This window comes from Vanellus vanellus (genome assembly GCF_965231255.1).
Source record: "Vanellus vanellus genome assembly, chromosome: 6".
In the NCBI taxonomy this organism is placed as follows: domain Eukaryota; kingdom Metazoa; phylum Chordata; class Aves; order Charadriiformes; family Charadriidae; genus Vanellus; species Vanellus vanellus.
Genome location: NC_138911.1, coordinates 29,245,674 through 29,265,763, shown reverse-complemented (window position 1 = coordinate 29,265,763; position 20,090 = coordinate 29,245,674). Strand labels below are relative to the sequence as shown.

At 37.1% G+C, this 20,090-nt stretch overlaps 1 protein-coding gene across 1 annotated transcript in view; it reads left to right on the top strand.

The window, feature by feature from the left end:
• Positions 1-20,090, top strand: part of INO80 (INO80 complex ATPase subunit) — a 68,009-nt gene that overhangs the window by 7,915 nt on the left and 40,004 nt on the right. The window contains exons 2-18 of the mRNA XM_082485292.1: positions 547-732; positions 1,614-1,780; positions 1,876-1,943; positions 3,410-3,571; positions 5,587-5,707; positions 7,001-7,215; positions 8,261-8,314; positions 9,900-10,103; positions 11,370-11,565; positions 11,759-11,826; positions 12,165-12,374; positions 12,964-13,044; positions 14,278-14,373; positions 16,981-17,040; positions 17,660-17,802; positions 18,872-18,956; positions 19,462-19,579. Coding sequence (XP_082341418.1) covers positions 590-732; positions 1,614-1,780; positions 1,876-1,943; positions 3,410-3,571; positions 5,587-5,707; positions 7,001-7,215; positions 8,261-8,314; positions 9,900-10,103; positions 11,370-11,565; positions 11,759-11,826; positions 12,165-12,374; positions 12,964-13,044; positions 14,278-14,373; positions 16,981-17,040; positions 17,660-17,802; positions 18,872-18,956; positions 19,462-19,579 — 2,191 coding nt within the window. The 5' untranslated portion in view covers positions 547-589. The remainder of the gene's footprint in view (positions 1-546; positions 733-1,613; positions 1,781-1,875; positions 1,944-3,409; positions 3,572-5,586; positions 5,708-7,000; positions 7,216-8,260; positions 8,315-9,899; positions 10,104-11,369; positions 11,566-11,758; positions 11,827-12,164; positions 12,375-12,963; positions 13,045-14,277; positions 14,374-16,980; positions 17,041-17,659; positions 17,803-18,871; positions 18,957-19,461; positions 19,580-20,090) is intronic.

Here is a 20,090-nt window from a genome sequence, read left to right as displayed (position 1 = left end):
AAAGTATTCTGTAGGCTACAGCTGTGAACTGAATGGTGATAACAGATGAACATTTTTTTTCAGTAGTTCTTCCGTTTTGGAGTAAGTTTATATAGATATGATTCAACTTAAGAATAATAATTAGTTGTTTTCATGATACACAGCTGCCCTCTGTCCAGAGTTAAATGTGTTATCTTTAATAGTGATGAAAGTTTACTTTAGATGTTCAAGGACTGGTTTCATTGTACTTTGCATTTCTGTGTCACCGCTTGGATTATACTAGGTCAGTGCAGTGCTCATTTCTATCAAACAGCATCCATGAAGTCATAAAACAGAAAACTAAGAATCTGGGTTTTGGCTATGGTAATATTGTGGTGGAAAGTTTAGTGTGAATTTCTGTTTCTTTGTTTAATATACCTATTAATTGCAACCGCCCAGAACTACCTGGGTTATGTGTTCTGTGAAATATCAGCATTTTGTGTAGCATGCAGTAGATTTGCCTGCTCACCAGGTTTGTTCCTTTCAGAGGTGGTGGTGGTGATGATAACTGTTGTTTCTTCTTAACAGCTGTGTGTTCAGAGGCACCTGTGCATGAGGAGAAGTTTGTTCTATGGCCTCAGAGCTGGGTGCCAGGGAGGATGGCAGCTGCTCAGAGCTGGCGAAACCCCTTTATCTGCAATATCTGGAGAAAGCACTGCAACTGGATCAGTTTTTACGACAGACGTCTGCCATCTTTAACAGGAGTATATCCAGGTACTAAAACCTTTTCCATTCTCCATTGGGAATATCAAGGAAAGACAAGCATTTTTTGTTTTATTATTCCTAGGCGACACCTTATTAAGCGTTTAAGTGGTGACTTGTTCATTATAAACTCTTTTCCTTTAAAGATTTTCCACTTAGATCACATTGATAGTACAGTGTGTTGCCAGCCCACATACAAATTAGCATGCTGTTTTAAAGCTCTTTTTTTGTAGCTGAGTGGCCAAAACTTTCTTTGTCTGCAAAAAGTAGGATGAACAAGCACTAAGTTGATTTTTCATGAAGATGGCCTGTAGCCATAAGTGAAATGGAAAGACTGTTATCAGATGCAGAATTTTTATGTAAGTAAATTGTAGCAATGAGAAGTGAGTCATCAAGGTACATTTCTGTCCCAAAACAATTTACATTTAATTTCATCAGTGTTTTGGAATTGTAGAGTTACAGAACTGATCACTGTATGGGGAATAGATAACGGATATATTTATAAGCATGTAGTAAGATCCACACAAGGAGTAGAAAAAAGTATAGCTTTGTATTTCCCACATGTACGTAGTGCTGAGGGTGATGATATTGTGCTTTGGTTTGACTTGATACTAGTTTCTTGCTCAGTTTGTGCTTCTCAAATTAGATACTGAGTAAAAGACTGAAGGTGCAGGTTGATAGCATAGCCAGGCTGGTCTGATGATTAACTACTGCTGAGGGGTTAATGGGAAATTATTAACAGCAATATTAATTCTAGTGTGTAAAATTACATCTGAAGCTGTCTCAATTCTCAAACCTTTAGCCTAATGGCCACGTGTAAGAAAGCTGCACAAGTATCTCCTCTTTTGAATATTTTCCTTTTTATTGTCACCATACTACGTATCTTCTTGCAGTGATGAAAGTGAAGATGGATTGGATGACAATCCTTTGCTGCCTCAGTCTGGGGATCCCCTGATGCAAGTTAAGGAAGAGCCTCCAAACTCTTTGCTTGGGGAGTCTTCTGGAGCAGGGAATTCCGGGATGCTGAACACACATTCCCTGAATGGAGTACTGCAGCCAGGTAGGCATGCACTAGGCTGAATCTCTGCTTTCTTTGGGATAAGCTGGGAAAAGCATTATTTCTTAAGAACTTGATTTTTTTTTTTTGCTAAACAGAACCAAAGTCTGAAAAAGGGAGCTTGTATAACTTTTCCAAACTGAAGAAAAGCAGAAAGTGGCTGAAGGTAAGAATATTGTAAAGAAATGCAGCTATTATGAAATCCGTGAGTAGAGTTCTAGTCAACACCCTGTAGACATTGGTGAGTGATTCTATCTTGTCATCTGACGTAGATCATGGTGTAGAAACATGTAAGCAAGCAGACGGCAACAGGAAAATAAAGTTGAGCACTGGTCAGTGCATTATCACAAATTATCAAAAATACAGTTTCCAGATACAGTAAGTTTACAGTAAGTTTATTCTGATCTCAGTAGTCCATTTCATTTTACTTTACATGTGCTATTGAGAGCTCAGCAAGCTAGACTAATGTGTTTTGAGAGTGGCCCTAAATCATGTGATGCAATTTAATTGGTGCAAAATCTCACACTGAAAAAGAGGCATAAGGTGATGAAGAGGTGTAGTGATATTTTGCATTGCTGAAAGGAGGGCTCCAAGTGAATTCTTTAGTCTTGTGCTATATTGGATTGTTGTTTGCTGCACTGTTCTTTTTTTGAGGTAACTGGAGCTAGTGTCCCTTGCTAAGAAGAAAGGAATGAGTGGGTTTGTTTTTCTTTTACATTAAGAAAAAACACTTACCAAAGCAAAAATACAAAGGCTTCTCATCTTGGAAATTTAAAGAAAAAAGAGTGTGTGACAGTTGATAACAAATATTGTGTTAGACTTTAGGGAGAACAAAGTAGAATTATAGTCTCTGTAGATCTGAGGCATTCATTTTCATTGTGTAGCAAAATGAACAGTAGCCATTTGGATTTTGGTGAGCAGCAGCATTTTAGTGAAATTTCACAGTGAGCATACATTCAGAAACTTGAAGTAATTTTAGTACACTGTCCAAATTAAAATGAGCTATTTTGAAATATATTAAATGGACATTTAGGACTTGGCTGAAAATTTGTTTCTAAGATGAACTCAGTACAAGGTCCAAATGAGGATGGAATGAGAGAGTGGAATAGTGGCTTTATGCCATCTTTGCATTTTAATTGTACTGTAGCCTTCTCCAGTTAGCAAGAACAGGTTGTCGAGAGGTCAGACTATAGCCAAACCTGCTGCATCTGAGGCAGGTAGAAGTGGTAGAACAGCAGGACAAACTGCAGATGGGGTAGGAAACTACCTGCAGCCATACATGACAGAATGCCCCTGCTTGTATCCTGGATTTTCTCACTGCTGCTTTTCTAAGACCACAAACAGACAAAGTGGATTCTAAAATAACTTAACTATCACCAAACTAACAGAAAACTACCTCCCTCCAAATCAGAAAATGTGTATTGGATTCACTGCTATACAGCACTGTATCTCGGAAAACTATTTTCCATTTGAGGTGTCTCAGATAGAAGACACTTTATAAATGCTAAGTATTGTTGTTGGGCCAGACCCACAGCCCTTTATTAGATAAAGGCTCAAGAGTGCTTTGCATAAATAAACCATTCAGTATGGGGACTTGTGATTGTTAAATTAGTTTCCATTTATTCTTGTTAGAGTATCCTTTTGAGTGATGACTCCAGTGACACAGATTCACCAAGTGATGAGGACGGAGAGGAAGAAGAAGAGTTTTCTCTTTCAAGGGAAGAGCTTCACAATATGCTGCGATTACACAAATACAAGAAACTGCATCAAAGTAAATATAGCAAAGACAAAGAGGTAAAAATCCAAAATTTTTACATTTTCTTGATTTTTATTCTTTAACTGCATTATTTAAACTGCTCTTACATTGTAATCAAAACCCATAATATTTTGTGGGCCAGAAAATACCCTGTTGTTTGGTAGACTAGAACAATCTAACATCGGTTTCAGGCAGAGGTTATTTAATTAATTACATACAGGCTAAACAGCTGTTGATGCCTTATGCTGAGAATCTGTCAATAACTTATGTAGCTAGTACTGTCACATGTGTTATATATAGTTTCCACAATGCTCTGTCCCAGTCACTATAGCAAATATAGGGTGCTAGAATGCAAGATCTGGTAATATATATGAAAAGGGAAGTGCTGTGGGTTAAATTCTAATACAGGTAGTAGCTGCTGTTCCAGACTAAAATTGCGTATTAAGGAGGAACTTCTTTACTTTGAGGGTGGCAGAGCACTGGAACAGGCTGCCCAGAGAGGTTGTGGAGTCTCCCACTCTGGAGACATTCAAAACCCACCTGGACGCCGTCCTGTGCAACCTGCTGTAGGTGACCCTGCTCTGGCAGGGGGGTTGGACTAGATGATCCCCCAAGATCCCTTCCAACCCTGACCATTCTGTGATTCTGTGTGATTCTGTGATCATCACTGAGGTGACAAGTAGTAAGGCGATGTTTATGTTCTGGAAAGAGAGTTTCTAGTTTTCTTCCTTACTGTTTTCTGTCATTCTTTGGGGTTTTACTTGACTTTCTTCTTACCTTTCTATTTTGGATTTTCTTCTCATATTCTCTTTTTTCCCCCTCTTATAAGAAAATAGTCTGCTGCATTTCTGCAATTTTCTTAATATTAGGCCAAATTCTATGACTGTTTTGATTCTAATAATATATTTCTTCAAATTATAAGGGCTTTTGCAGAAATTATTTTCATTGCTGTTTTGAATTGCACCAGAAAGTAGTCTCAGATAAAGGAATTCATCCTATTCTGCTATCAAAGGATGTGTCTGAAATTAAAATTTGTTGTCTTGTTTCATATTCTTTTGAAATTTCTCCCGAAGAGGGAATAAGTATTTTCCCACCCAGGTCTTTGCTTCTGTCCACTTCTTTCCTTTGTTTACTTATTAAGTTCTAAACTGAGATTGTGTTAGCTTCTTGAAATATTACATAACTACATAAATATTCATACACCAAATTTTTACACAGGTCATAACTTTTGTTAGATTTTACACAAATATTCATTTCCAGACTAGCAAGAAATAATATCCAGTAGAAATAACCAGAGTCTTGTCAGATCAGCAGTACACAGTTATGAGGGGGAGAAACACATCTGTCCAAAAAAGTTTGTTTACACTGATGTTCTTAGCTTTCAAAAATCTTTTATTAACTTAATAGTATGCTTAGGTTTTAAATTGTTAATTCTGACCTGTACTGGCTTTATTTTGACTGTTTATATGTAACCTGTGTATAGTTCTTAAATATTTTAGTTGAATAATGCTTGGAATATACTGACCTTTTTGTTAATTTTGGAAAAAAATGCTGAGGCAGCTATATTTTTACTTGACAGTCTGAATGTTCAAGTTGTTTGTCCTTGTGGAGATCTTTTAAATGCCTTTTATCTAAACCTGTCCTTTTGCGTCCTTTGGAATGATAAAGTAGAACACATATGTAGTTTGGGAAAGCAAGCAAAACAAATAGGAGGTCCATGATTGGACCACTTCATGTAATATATGGTTTTGCTGCGCAGCACCTGTATGGAGAAGATGGAGCAGTATGTTTTGAAAGTGTAAGCTTCACTGCCTGCTCTTCCCATCTTACTTAACTGGGTGGGCTTGGGTCCCTGTGTAGAACTTGGAGGCCACCTCTGGGAGCAGTGGTTTTACTTTGGACACTGCGTGATACTTGATAACAATGCTAAATATGGAGAAGTGCATGTTTTCTGATCTCTTATTTGCCATCAAGATCTGAACTTGTTTGCCTGCTGTCTCTGTTATCTGCTGTATCTGTTTTCCATTACTGTGCTCATTTACATCCACTTCAGTTGCAGCAATATCAGTACTACAGTGCAGGACTGCTGTCTACACATGATCCTTACTACGAGCAGCAGCGCCACCTGCTAGGGCCCAAGAAAAAGAAGTTTAAAGAAGAGAAAAAATTAAAAGGTAAAGTCACTAACCTTGTGTTTTTAAATGGCTGCTGTGATTATACTTCTTTCCTACATTATTTCCTTTGAATAAATGTAAATATTTTAAAGCTTCTCAGTTTTGCCTGGAAATACCCAGTTCTGTCAGAGAAAAATTCTTCAGAAAACACTGTGCTTTATCTTCTGGCTTCTAGAAAGCTAGGGTGGGAAAAAAATGAACGTGAATTGAGAATTCATGGCTTTAGATTTTCTTTGTAGAACTCTGAATCTAGAATGAAAGAGTTATGCTGCAAGTACCTTTTATTTTTATTCATTGCTTCAGAATCCATAAATACCAGTGTGTATCATGGTCCATTTACTCAGAGTTTTTTTGAAAACACGATAGTTCCTTGAAAAATGTAAGAACTTAGCCAGTACCTGATGCAGTTATTCCTGAAAATGTAATTCTAGTGAACAAGAAATGATAGGGAGTAAGTGTGTTTTCTGGAAATTAGAGTGAACTCAAAATTGATGTCCAATGCAAGTTAAAATAGAATTACTTCTGTAATGTCTCAGCTGGAGTTTCTCAGATGCATGTTTGCCAGGAAGTACAGTTTCCTTTCTTGATTGAGCTGACATCAGCTGTAAATCTGTAAGGAAGCAGGAAGAGAAGGCTATGAACTGTCAGCGTAAGGTGAATTCTCTCTAGTGCAAGTACTTAGTTTTGAGCTGTGTTTTAAGGGGGCTATTTTGGGCCTTCTTCCTTCCTATCTTTCTGCAAGTTCCTTTAACTGTGTATTTTTTTTTTCTTCTCTAATCATGCCCATCCATGCATTTGCATACTCACAAAGAATATTTTTAATATTTGATACCAGTATCAGTTTCCTCTGAAAGCTGATGTCTCTAATACATGATAACACGCCAATCTCTTTCAATTGCTGAGAAGTTTGATTTGAGACTTACCTTACCAAAAGCTAACGTCGTCACCTTTAAATGTCTTACCTTTACGTGTCTTTAAGTAGAATTTTACCACAAAGCAAGAAACGTTGCACCAGACCCCAGACATTTTAACTCCCAAGGCATGTTTCCCTGGGTGGAAAAATTGCATTTCACCCACTCTATTTATTAAACAGGAAAATCTTTCCATAACAAAGTGTTTAGGAAATATCTAATATGATAAATGGATGGTACCAGAATTGGCAAATGTGGATAAGTTTGGCTTTTTTGTTGGTTCCACACATAAATTGACTAGGATAGTTTACTCAGGAAAGATACCTGACTGAATGTACCCCAAAAATAGAAAAATAATTTTATGATCATTGTTGCCATGCAGGCAAGTTGAAAAAAGTAAAGAAAAAGAGGAGACGGGATGAAGAACTCTCTTCAGAGGAGTCACCACGACGCCACCATCACCAGACCAAAGTTTTTGCCAAGTTTTCTCATGATACACCACCACCTGGGTCCAAGAAAAAGCATTTGACCATCGAGCAACTTAATGCACGTCGGCGGAAAGTGTGGCTTAGCATTGTTAAAAAGGAGTTGCCGAAGGTGAGTTTCGCTAATGGCACTAGATCAGCGATGATGACAAGAAAGGGAAATAGAAAATTAATTTAGCGGGTACTTGACACTTGAAAAAACAGAGTGAAGTAAGCCCTTTCTATTCTGGTGGTCATTAATGATCAAACTGATATTCTATAATCTGTAAGCAAAGTGTAGTTTGAATTTCTTATCACCAGTGATATCTAAGCAGATCATGCAGTGCTTTGCCACTGCTTTCATTTGGCTATCCAACCCTTTCCTGTGAACAGTACAGTAAACTCCAGCAGGTGCTTCTACTAATCTACAGGATAGCAATGTAGAGCAAACCAATATCTAGGTTTTATGTAAAGTTCAGGAAAGCAGTGTTTCAATCACTACAGCATGCATGTTTTTTTAAACTTACTTCAGAAACAGTCTAGGGAGAAGCGTTTGTATCATCTACAGGACAAGCTTCAGGCACATTTGAAACAAAGATGGGTTCACTGTCGCTAGTTTTCTGAGATGTGATCAGAGTGGACCTTACAATTGCTTTTTGGAGTTCACAGTTAACAGGCTTTGAATTCTAGGAGGTTGAATAAGAGTGATGGCTGTAGTATCCTTTATGAACTTCTAAGCCAGACAAAGGATATGTGCAGTGTAGTAGACCTTATTTTTTCAGAAGACTGATTTTGATCACGTAAAGAACATAGGATCTACGTTAATTCTTAACATCTTTGGGAAACAGTGGAAATTTTTGTTGTTTACTTCAGTGATAACAGTGGAATAGGAGAACTCTGCTTTGCAATAGTAGTAGTTGAAGAACTGATCCTGAAAAAGGTGCTGTTTTACATGCTTCCTTCAGGAGTTGGAATACGTTTATGTATGCCTTCGATAATTAAGGATGAAAAGCTGTTTCAGTCACAATAAAAAATACTTACAGTGCTTGTACCCAGTTATACAATAGTGTCCATGGCTGAGGTTGGCACATATATCTGCTGAAGACTGGATAGTGATCTTTTAAAATACTGCGAAGCCATTACCCTTTAACTAATTTTAAGATGGTATTTTTTTATAGGCATACAAACAAAAAGCCTCAGCTCGCAACCTTTTCCTAACCAACAGCAAAAAGGTAAGTGTTGTTTAATTTTATACTGTTACTTGTACTAGATGTAATAAGCAAACTGTAACCTCTTTGTTTCTTCTGTTTCTTATAATACTGGCTGTACTACCAGGGCGGTATAGGAGAAAGCACTGTATGGAAGTAATTTGTCATTTAGTATAAGGCTTTTCACTTTTTAGAGGCGTCATTTTGCCGTGTTTCATAAGGAACAGATGAAGCGAGCAACACAAATTTCTTCCATGAGATCTTGTAGGCTTTCATAAGATTTAGTTTGTACATTTTTAATTTACTGATCTTTGATACAATAGATTAATGACTTCATTATACTTTGGCTTTTGAACTGCCCCCCACTAGTTAGAATTTGCTGGTTTAAGCATTCTTGTTTAAATCAAAGGGGCTCTTGGAATATTAAGTGTGTTAATTTACATAAATATATATAGGAGCTGAGATTAAAAATAGAACAATTTTCTACTTAAGTGATTGCAAAAGGAATTTATCTCCTCATCAGAGTCTTTTCTGAGAAGTGTCATTGTTTCTACCTAGAAGCCTTTACTTTAGAAACACTTGGTAATGGCTTTCTCGGCATTTTTCAAGTGTTACTACGCCCAAGTGTCTGATTCATTTATATGGCTAATGAAAAGGTAATCAAGTATATGGCTGAGAATCATCAGAGACAAGATGATGTAGAAAATTTTCTGTTCTATATATACATTATCAAGAAAGGGAAAATTTTCTGTATAAGGGATGCAGAAAACGGGACCTGCTTGTATGTATTTAAGAAACTGCTGTAGATAGGTTCTCTCTTACAGTCCTCCTTAGTTAGCAGAGAGTGGATTCCTTCATGATGTCTGGGCAAATAGCCTGTGATTATTGTATTTGTAGGTATCACAAACTGCATTTTTAGCAAGTGAGTGATACAGCAGACTTAAAGTTTTTGAAATGCCACTCTTTTATTTTTGTTTTAATTTTGTTTGGTCATTTGAAATCTGTGTGTTAGAATTGTTGACGTGCAAATTTTAGTGGAGGAAAAAAACCTCAAATATCAAACCCAGCAATTTTGACCGTTATAACAGTGGCATTAATTTATTTATACTAGAACAAAAAATTACTTTGTATTATGCTGCTTCATGAGATGGTAGGAAAATTGTAAAGGATACTTCTCCACTTTTCATTGTATTAACATGTGAATGGGGTTGTGTTCCACCATTACTGCTATTGTAGCAGCCTTGTTAAAACAGTGAGAAAGCGAGGGTACCACCGAAAAGTGTCTAGAATAGATGAGTCAGAGTTGCAGGCAGGTCTTGAACTCTGGTGTCCTGGGTCCCTTTCAGGGATCTACCCATCAGATCAATCCTTTAAGTACCATGCCACGTGAAACTCTTCAGCTTTTGTCTTCTCGACCATCTCAGGAGGTTTTTGGAAGTTCATGTTCTCTCATGCCATTTCAAAAGCATTACTGCTGAGTAGTGATATATCACAGTTTTTCTCTTCTGAAGGATCAAACTTGGTTGTAATTAAATTTGATGTTGTTTATTGCTGGCTTTCTTTAAAATCTACCCATTTTACCACTGTCCAAAATGTTATTTCACTCTAGCTTGCCCATCAGTGCATGCGGGAGGTACGTCGAGCTGCTCTCCAGGCCCAGAAAAACTGTAAGGAAACTTTACCACGAGCGCGTCGTCTTACTAAGGAGATGCTCCTCTATTGGAAAAAGTATGAAAAGGTGGAAAAAGAACATCGCAAACGAGCTGAGAAAGAGGCTCTGGAGCAGCGCAAGCTGGATGAGGAGATGAGAGAGGTACAGCAAAAACACCGATTGCTGATAATTAATCTGTTGAGTAGACACAGAATTGTCTAGATAATTTGAGTTTCTAAATTCAGGCCATGAAATTCAGTTATTTGTTGTGTTTCAGTGGTATTCCATGTATTTTTACTGCTATCCTAAAATTCTTTTTATAATTCTAATGTTAGCTAGAGCTGATTAAAAAAAGCCTTGAAACTGTGTAAATTCTTAACAAGTGAATGAAATGGAGGAAGGGATTAGACAAGCCGTGTATCTCAGACATACCTAACTAGTGTTAGTAAGGGCCAGGATTTTGTGATGGTTTGTACATCATTCTGGGTCCAGAAGGCAAGCCACCTTTTCATTCGCATTGAATTTTTTTTCTCTTTTTTTATCCCCCTGCTGTAAACTGATGCCATAATTTATATACGAGGCACAGAATTTTTCTGTGATTGCTTTTTTGTTGGGCAAGTGACAGCTTCATGGACTCCCTTACAGAGTAGTGGGGGTTGAATTTAAGAAAAAGCTTTCTTGCCAAAGGTCTCCAGAGGATTTATGGTTGCTACCTTACATGTGTGGTGATGAGCTAAGGCTGAATCTTCAGAATACCTTATGTTTAGTTTTATGCTTAAATTATGTTTTTATTTATCGTGTATCTGTCACTCTTGCAAGTTCATAAGCGTTTTGTGAAGGTTTCAGCTGACTTAGATTAATAGACAATTTCTAACTACAATATTTTTTAACCAGAACCTAAGAATGAACAGAGTTTCTACAACATCTTGCTGAACCTCAAACCATGATAATACCTCAACTGTATTACCTAGTGATGCGTTTCATATATTCTGCCATAATTCTCTTTACTAGTAAATAACCAAATGTTGGACTTAGGTTGTCATGAGAGGTTTTTTAACTGTTCAGTTCTTTTACTGTAGACCACTAAAGTCCTGTTGATTTTTGTCAATCTTTTAATTTTTCAGTGTAAACAAAACTTTTTAACTTTTTTATTAGATTATGGTGTTCTTTGCCACAATTACTGAATTTAAAAGAACTTTTCATTTACATCAATTTAATATTTTAATATAAGTGTTTATGGTGGTGGTCAGTGTTCTTAAGTGCAACTAGTATTCTAGCATTTTCGTGTTACAGTGATGTGCATAATATAATCTAGACAGAGTAGTTGTTGGTTAAAATTATTTTCTTTAATTATCTTTTAAACTTTAAACCTTTGTCTTGTTTTTGTTTTCCCCTTCATATGTTTTTTTGTTAATGACCTTCTCTTAGGCTAAGAGGCAACAGCGAAAACTTAACTTCCTGATCACACAAACTGAATTATATGCCCATTTTATGAGTCGTAAACGAGATATTGGACATGATGGAATACAGGAGGAAATCCTGCGCAAACTGGAAGACAGCTCTACCCAAAGGCAGATTGATATTGGTGGAGGAGTAGTGGTCAACATCACCCAAGAAGATTATGGTAAGCGATTCATCTACAATCTTTCCTCTGCGCTCTTTTTATATTTACTGTACTCTGCATGTTATCGTACAAACTTATGATTTCAAGTACAGAATCTTTATATGTAAGAAGCACTGCTATTACTGGAATTTACCTGTGTGTTAATTTGGGTGGTTACTGCTGCAGAGCTCTAACATGGAGATGTTGTTTTCAGATAGTAACTATTACAAGGCCCAAGCTCTGAAGAATGCTGAGGATGCTTACCAGATTCATCAAGCCCGGGTATGTATTTTTTGGATCCAGGAAGTAGAAGAGGAAGCAAGGTAATTGGTAAAGGCCACAGAACCAGGATCTTTCATAGCAGCCAAGTAAAGTAGGTTTGTTTAATCCTGGGTGACAGATTTGAATTTCATTCCATTGCTACTTTCTGTGCTAAACTGGTAGAAAACCAGAATATAAAGATTGGGGCTTTTGCAACGGGTTTTTTTTCTGTTAGTTTCTGGCAGACGTCCTATGTCTTAATGTAAAGTGTAAAGCCTTTTACACTTTTTAGAGTTACACAGTTTCTTGATAAATTAATATGTTCATCATCTTATGCATATTTTCCTGTTCCTGTTTAGACCAGATCATTTGATGAAGATGCAAAGGAGAGTCGGGCAGCTGCTTTACGGGCTGCTAACAAGTCCGGTACCGGCTTTGGAGAGAGTTACAGTTTAGCAAACCCATCTATCCGGGCAGGAGAAGATATTCCACAGCCTACTATTTTCAATGGAAAATTGAAAGGTTACCAACTGAAAGGCATGAATTGGCTGGCAAACCTATATGAGCAGGTATCTCAGTACATATTGCAAATTTTTAAACTTCGAGGATTATTTAAGTCACTAGAGTAAACTTGGTCAAAAAAAAAAAGGTTTTAAAAATAGATGGTGTACAGTAAATCTGTAATGTCTTTAGAAGAAAGGAAAATGTTATGTAAGCCACCTATTGGTATTCTTGATTATTTAGGAAATAACAACTTTGAATGGGGCATTAAGTTCAAGATGCTTTTTGTGGATGTTTATACAACTGTTTATCACTTAGATTGTACACAGAGGAAACTTTTGCTGTTCACAGCTGCATGCTGTTTCAGGATTTGGTCAGCTGGTAAACTGCAGGCAGCCTTGTCCTAGTGGGACAAGTACCCTGTTGGCAGTGTGATCACAAAGTACAGACAGGCTGAGGAGAAAAATCAGCCCAAGAAATGAATGAAAACACAGTTGAGATAAATTATCTTAGTAGAAGACGTAAGAGGCAATAAGGTATTTCAGAGTTGTTTATGCTGGGGCTGCTCCGCCTAAGTTCAGTGGCAACCGTTCTGCTAGTCCTGTATGGATTAAAAAGTAGTAAGGTGAAAGATGTTCACTTATGGATCTTTTGCAGGGCATCAACGGAATCCTCGCAGATGAAATGGGTCTGGGTAAAACAGTACAAAGTATTGCTCTCCTAGCACATCTGGCTGAGGTGAGTGGATTATAGCTTATTTCTGGTCAGTATGCTTGGTAGGAGATGCATACTTTTCACACATTTGAAATTAATTCTAGATTATAAAGCTTAAATGTCTTAAAAGGCCTTTTAACTATGGCATTTACCTTTTTTTTAAAGCTATGCCTTTGAAAGGGTGTGTGTGTATGTAGATAGGGGGGTGTGTGTGTATGTGTATATATAAATAAAAATGGAATTTTCATTTATTCACAGAGCAGTATCTTTTCACTTGCACTTAATGTGAAAGAGAACAAGTTGTAGACATCCTCATTCAGACTTACAAATTGGAGAAAATTGTAGAAATGAAGCCCAAATTCTGAGCTTCACGGCAACCAGTGTGGATTTCCATATTTGTGGGTTTTTTTTTCAGGAAGCGTAGTTATTCTTCTGTGCCAGGGCCGACAAACACCACAGAAAAAGCAACAGGAGCTTACTTCTTTATGCAGAAGTAGATACATTGATTTTAAAAAAAAAAAAAAAAAAAAAAGTGTCTCGATTGGCATCCAGTCACTTGCCTTAAATAGGAGATACCAGCCAAGTGATACTGACAGCAGAACTAGCTGCAGTAGTGACCAAATGACAATTATATGCATTTGTTTAAGTTCCTTTTGATACTGGTTCACTGGTACTGTCAGCCACAATAGTGGAAGAGTGTGCAGAGCCAAAGGCTCTTGAGCTGATATGTATGGAAGGGATAACAGAGAGGCTTGTCTCCCTGTTGCACTGCAACTTGAGGTTTTTGGATGCCTACACAGGGCTTTTGGTTTTTCTGGCTCTCCTTTCTGAAGGCCAGCTTGTAACTACCAATACACTAATGGCCCAACTTTGTTATTCACCAGAGGGCATTCTAATATGATGTGGTGGAGCGAAGCTTGCCAGTGCCACCTGAAGTTCTTTTCCTACCCAAAATGACAGGGCCTGCTAGTAATGTGAAGGCTGCAAATTTCAAAAACAAAGGAGCGAGCCAGATTGCAACGGTGGTGGTTGTTCTGGTTTGCTGTTATGAAATAAGTCTTAGTTAAACATTAGATCTGCTCTGTTTGGTTCTGTATCACCCTGCTGTGCTGGGAGAAAGTTTTGTTCTGTTGCATATAGTTTCCTCTCTTATGTAGCCACTGTCATGTAGTAGTTGTAAAACTTTATCAAACTGTCTCTGTGTCCCTTCACCCCAAATAATTTGTGTCGTTGTTTTTTTTAATGTGTAAATTCCAGAGAGAGAACATCTGGGGACCTTTTTTAATAATTTCACCTGCCTCTACTCTTAACAACTGGCACCAGGAGTTTGCCAGATTTGTACCTAAATTTAAGGTAATAAGCATGTGCAAGAAAGTTATTTCTGTTTTCTGAAAAGCAACTATTGTGTTCTCCTGGGTTCTTTGCCACATGTGTATTCGTAATTACCTTGCAATTTGAAACTCCGTAATGGGCCTGAGTCTGATATTTTTTTCTGTCATCCTGTTTTTTTCTGGAGCATTCAATTATCTAGTGTTTAAAAAAGTTCATACTTGAATCACATGATTTTCCTTTTGCAACAGCTTGAAGACACCGCCTCAGTGAGGAATTGAAGTGCAGCGGGGAATGGATGTTCAGTTCTAATGTGTGGGCCTGGCAGCAGATACAAGAATAATATTTCAATCTTATGTACTGTTAGGGTTAGAGCAGTGTTTTCAGTCATTCATGTCAGTTCGGGTAAGATAAAGATTGTATGTGACACAACTGAACTCTAAACAGATTAGAGGGAGAGAGAATGCAGTTGTTATTACGGAAAAAGAGAATAACCATAGCCATGTAACCAGTACTCAAGAAAAATAATTGAGGCACAAATAGATAAGAACAAAAAGATTATAAGAAAATAAATGGAGTTCTTCAGGTATATTGTGAATATGAAAACATAGTAAGTTAGAAAGCAAGGAACGATCAGGTACTGAAAAACAAGCTGCTTACATATTCCCCAGTGGAAAAAATTGGAGTGTTGCAAAGGTAGATTTGAAAAGAATGCGTACTGCTGAAACAGTGTTGAAATTTTAGAACTAAAGATAGACAAAGACGTCAGAAGCTTGCAGTTACATCTGCAAAGAAGAATAGATTATAGTTTAAATATTTGAGTTGTTATTGTAGTAGCCTTTGATATGAAGAGGTCTTGTTCAGTCTTTTTTTTTTTTAAACATCTGATTTTCTATTTTACGGAGGACATAGAAGAACAGTAAAAGACACCTAGTTATAAGTAACCAGTATACCAATAACATCCAGGCTAATTGTTTGAAACTCTTGGCTACTTAGTAAGGTGGAGGAAAAGACTTGGAAGTATTACTACTATAAGTAATATTTGATTTCTTCATCTGGGGTATGAAAGGACTTGCATTGTACCGAACAGCTTGCTATGCAGATCCCTGATAAGACCGTATGTTGGTTATGGTGGTGTATAGTTTGAGGTATTTATATGAGGAAAAGCGCTAGAGCACAGTTTGATACTGGATGATTCAAGTGGCTTGTATTGTGGGATAAATTGGGATTACTGAGACTTCAAAGAAACTGACGAAGAAATAGAAATGCTTAAGTTAAGGAGGAGTTAGTTTTAAAAAAAAAAACAACTAAAAAACATCCCTTTATGTATTTGCATAGCCCATAACAATAGGGTCTCTGATTAAAAACCCTGGAGTAGAAAACATTAGAGCAGTTGGCCTACCTGCTTCCTCTCTCATTTCCTTTAATCAACTCATTGTATGGAATAGCGGAGAAACTGCTTGTGTTTTCTTCTTCTCATGAATGAAATACAGAAAACGTTTCAAAAATGCAGTCAGGACGCTTATGAAAAGGCAATTTTTCCTCTTTTTGATTAAAAAAATGTATCTGTTTCTGTCATTATATAGCTGTTCTTTGAGTTTATGGCATAATAATGTTTACCTCGTCCATGGAACAGAATATTTTTTAAAAAGAAGTTTTCTAAACTTATGATTGTTACATGGCTACAACTTTGATGGATCTTTTTCAGCCAGTTTTGTTCCTGCTGCTAATCATACACAAGTGCTTCTAGTCATACAGAAGTGTGTCGTCAATTATGCTTGTAGTAAATAAATCACAGTGAATTAATTTCTACAGGTCCATGGCACAGTATGTAAACTAAAAGGCAAATCACTTTTTTGGTTGGTCTGATGGGCTTTTACTAGCATCCGTATTTCAGAACAGTTGGAAGAATATTCAACTAAAGGCACTTTGAAATTTAGAGCTTGTCAGTTGAAGGATCAAGATGTTTAAGACCTTGCGCAACCTCAGAAATCAGCATTCCTCGTGTAGTCCTTTCATCAGACAGAAGATGGCAGTACAATATTGTTAACCAGTAACTGGTTTCAGTGCACTGCAAAGATTTGTTCTAATAGGACCCATGAAATTCTAAGCTATAAATGAGTTAACAGATTTCTCTGGCAGTAGTGCTTAATTTTTAGAATTCTTTTATTACATATGTCCAAGCCAGATGTTTCAGCTTTATCTCAGATTTTGGGGGACAGTTCTGAAATACAAAGCCAACAAGACAACCAGGAATGTTAAACGGGAAAAGAAGCCCACTAGTCCTGTAGGGTTAACTGTAGCAGTTGATAAGCAAAGTATCGTTTTTAATTTTTAGAAAAATTTGAGTAGAACGCATAACACGTTACTGGGCATTTTGAGATTCTCACCATAGCTTGGTCTAGTCTTTGTGCTAGGCATAAGTTGCTTGATACCTGTGCCTGGAATGCTCAGTTTTGAAGTATTTTTAAGTGCTTTCTGATTTTTCTCTGTTCAGAAAGATAATTTCCCTTTTTGTTGTTTTGGAGAAAGAGGTCTGTCTTTCTCATTTTGTAGAATACATAGTATAAAATTATAGAGCAGGTATGTCTTTATTTGAAAATAATGTCTTTCTACTTTTTACTGTTCCAGGTGCTACCTTATTGGGGAAATCCCCATGATAGAAAGGTGATCAGGAAGTTCTGGAGTCAGGTAATACCGACATGCCCATGTGCTTCAACCATTTTTGTCATTTGTGAAGAGTAAACCAGAAACTGTTGCTACACCCCACCAAGCTAAATGATGTATAGATATAGAGTTCTGTTTCTTCATCCATGTAGTAGCATTTTCATTAAGATAATGAGGTAGAAGGCTTCTTTCATGCTGGAGAGCAATACAGTACAGAGCAATTCAGGGCTGTATGGAGTTCAGTTGAAGAAACTGGAGCTCTGTAAATAAAGCAGGAAGTTTCAGTGTCCAGGATTGTTTAATCTATTTGGGTAACCTAACTCAGGATGCCCAAGTCTACCATCCCTGCCGGCTTGTCAGATTGGTCCCAATTTAACAGCAGCATTTTATAGGGTTCAGTGCCTGGGTCTTGTCTGGAACATTAAGAAGCATCTGAAATCGTTCAGGGACTAATGGGCTGAAGTCCAGATCCACCAGTTGAATAATAGTGCTGTAATTAATTAAAAAACATCAGCTGGGGAAAAATGCAGTAATAATGAGAAAAGATTATGAAACAGAAGTCTGAAATTGCAGTATACGCAAATGAAGTTTTCACAATGTATTTACGTTATGTGGACTTCTTTGTCTTATTTTTTGGTTACAGAAGACATTGTATACTCAGGATGCTCCTTTCCACGTGGTGATTACCAGTTATCAGCTAGTGGTACAGGATGTGAAGTATTTCCAGCGAGTGAAGTGGCAGTATATGGTGCTGGATGAAGCGCAAGCACTCAAGAGTAGCTCCAGGTAACAAATTAACTGGAAACAAAATCTTCCCTCTGTATCAACCTCTTGAAGGAGTATCGAGAAAACATCAAGATTATACAAATTGATAGAAGTTAAAATTGACAAACATAAGATCCTTTAAGTGTCTAACCTAAGTATCTGTATAACTCTGCAGTGCTGGATTGTTTCACTAGTTTTTTGCATTTAGATTTTCCTTTTCCAATATGTAAAATGCAATTAAAAAGTAATTGTGGAGCAGAAACTTAGATGCAGTACAGGACAGTTAAGCAAAACAGTGTGAAATGCTGTTCACCTTCTTTCCTGACTACTGATAGAATTCTACCCAGTGAACAACCGGTAGTCTTTAGTGTGTGTTGCTTATATTGGCTCCATTAAATGCATTATTTTGATTCCTTCTTCAGTGGCACTGCCAGACATAATTGAAGGTCAGAACCCTGTGAATGCTGTTGGCTGCAATAAAGCCCAATCTTTGTCATAAGGCTCTGTGCCAGAAAGTTTTCTGATTGTTTTCAAGTAATAGATTTGTCTGTCTTTACTTCTGTAATTGCTTCCCATAACCTTTGCCCGAGTTGCCACTGTACACATTAGGTTAAAGACCACTTTAGATGCAGACTCATTGTGACCAAAATCTGTCTCTTCAGCATTCTTTGGAAACTGCCCATTTTAAGAGGATTGTCATGTATAGCTCAGCACTCCTGCCACAGTGCCCCATACAGTTGTAAAGTCTGAAAAATACATGACATTCTGATTCATAATAACTGTTTCTTTGGGGAAGTTAATTATTCCGGTGATGAGATTTTATTGGTATCCAAACATCTGTATTAAAAATAAGTAAAAGGATACTTAGAAAAATGAAATAAATTATGCACATTTCTTTGTAATTTGAAAAAGACTATTCTTCCTGTAATTGTCTTTTGAAAGACTGGGGAGTAGCTGTGATAGTTTCACCCAGTGACCTCCAAAAATCATTTGGGAAGGTCACTGGAAGCAATTGGGCTTAAAATACCTTATGTTTCATATCCGTCTACAAAAAAAAAGTTTAATGATTTTTCTTAATTTTATTCATCAGTGTTCGTTGGAAGATCCTACTACAGTTCCAGTGTCGAAATAGATTGTTGTTGACTGGGACCCCAATCCAGAACACGATGGCTGAGGTATTTGGGAGCTTACAAGAGCGGACTTTTCTTTATAACAAGAATGTATACTAAATATATGTGAACAGTTGAGAAACGTGTTGTATTTGTCTGGTTGTGGCATCAGCCTTGTAGCAGACCACTGGGAAACAAATATGGAATCAGCTCTGGGAGGGGAAAATTTGGAAATGTGTCATGCATTCAAATAAAAATAAAACTGAAGATACCTGATGGTTAATAATCCTAGATTACAGGATGAACTTGTGGCTTTTCCTTCTGTTGGCTGAAATCGTTGTGCTGTGTTTCTCCCTGCTTTCTAATGGTGTTTTGTTAAGTCGATACACCTGGCATTTGTCTGGAGGGGACAGGAAGACGATGCGACTTGGTTTTTGTTTGATTCTGCTATGTCTCATGATCTAGTAAAGTGATTTTGCTCATAAAGAGCTGCAAGGGTTTGGGATCCTCCATTAGCTTGTCCACAGTAGGGTGACTTTTGCTGATGTACTGTTTTCTCCTCTCTTTTTAGCTGTGGGCCCTGCTGCATTTTATCATGCCAACACTGTTTGATTCCCACGAAGAGTTCAATGAGTGGTTTTCTAAGGACATAGAGAGCCATGCAGAGAACAAATCCGCCATTGATGAGAGTGAGTGCAGTGTGTAACTGCAGTAGTTTCTGTCTTAAAAATCTGTTGCCTTTTCCAGCTATGAATGGATAAACTTTATCTCACATTTTTTCAGTGATAAATGTCATCTAAAGCAGAGGATGCATAATGGGATTGGAATGCTATGGATTGTTGTCCATAGTTTATGTCATTATGCCATGTGTAATGAATAGAAAAGCATGTAGTGAAAATATTGATTTCCTTCTTGTCTCCAGTCCTTCTTTTTCCCAAACACAGGAGAACAAATATTTTAAATATTTGTAAGTTTCTATAGAGCACATAATCTTGGAGATGTCCTGAGTGTGTTAGAAACTCTAGACCTAAAAATTATGTCACAAAGCACTAAACACCTTTTGAGCTTCAGAAGAAAAGAATAAAAATTCTTAAAAAAAATTAAATCTTCACAGTAAATTTTAGGCAATAATTATGTAGAAAAATCTAGCGAGGTAAAATAGCTGATTTGTAATTGGAGTAGAGCACAGCACAGTTGGAA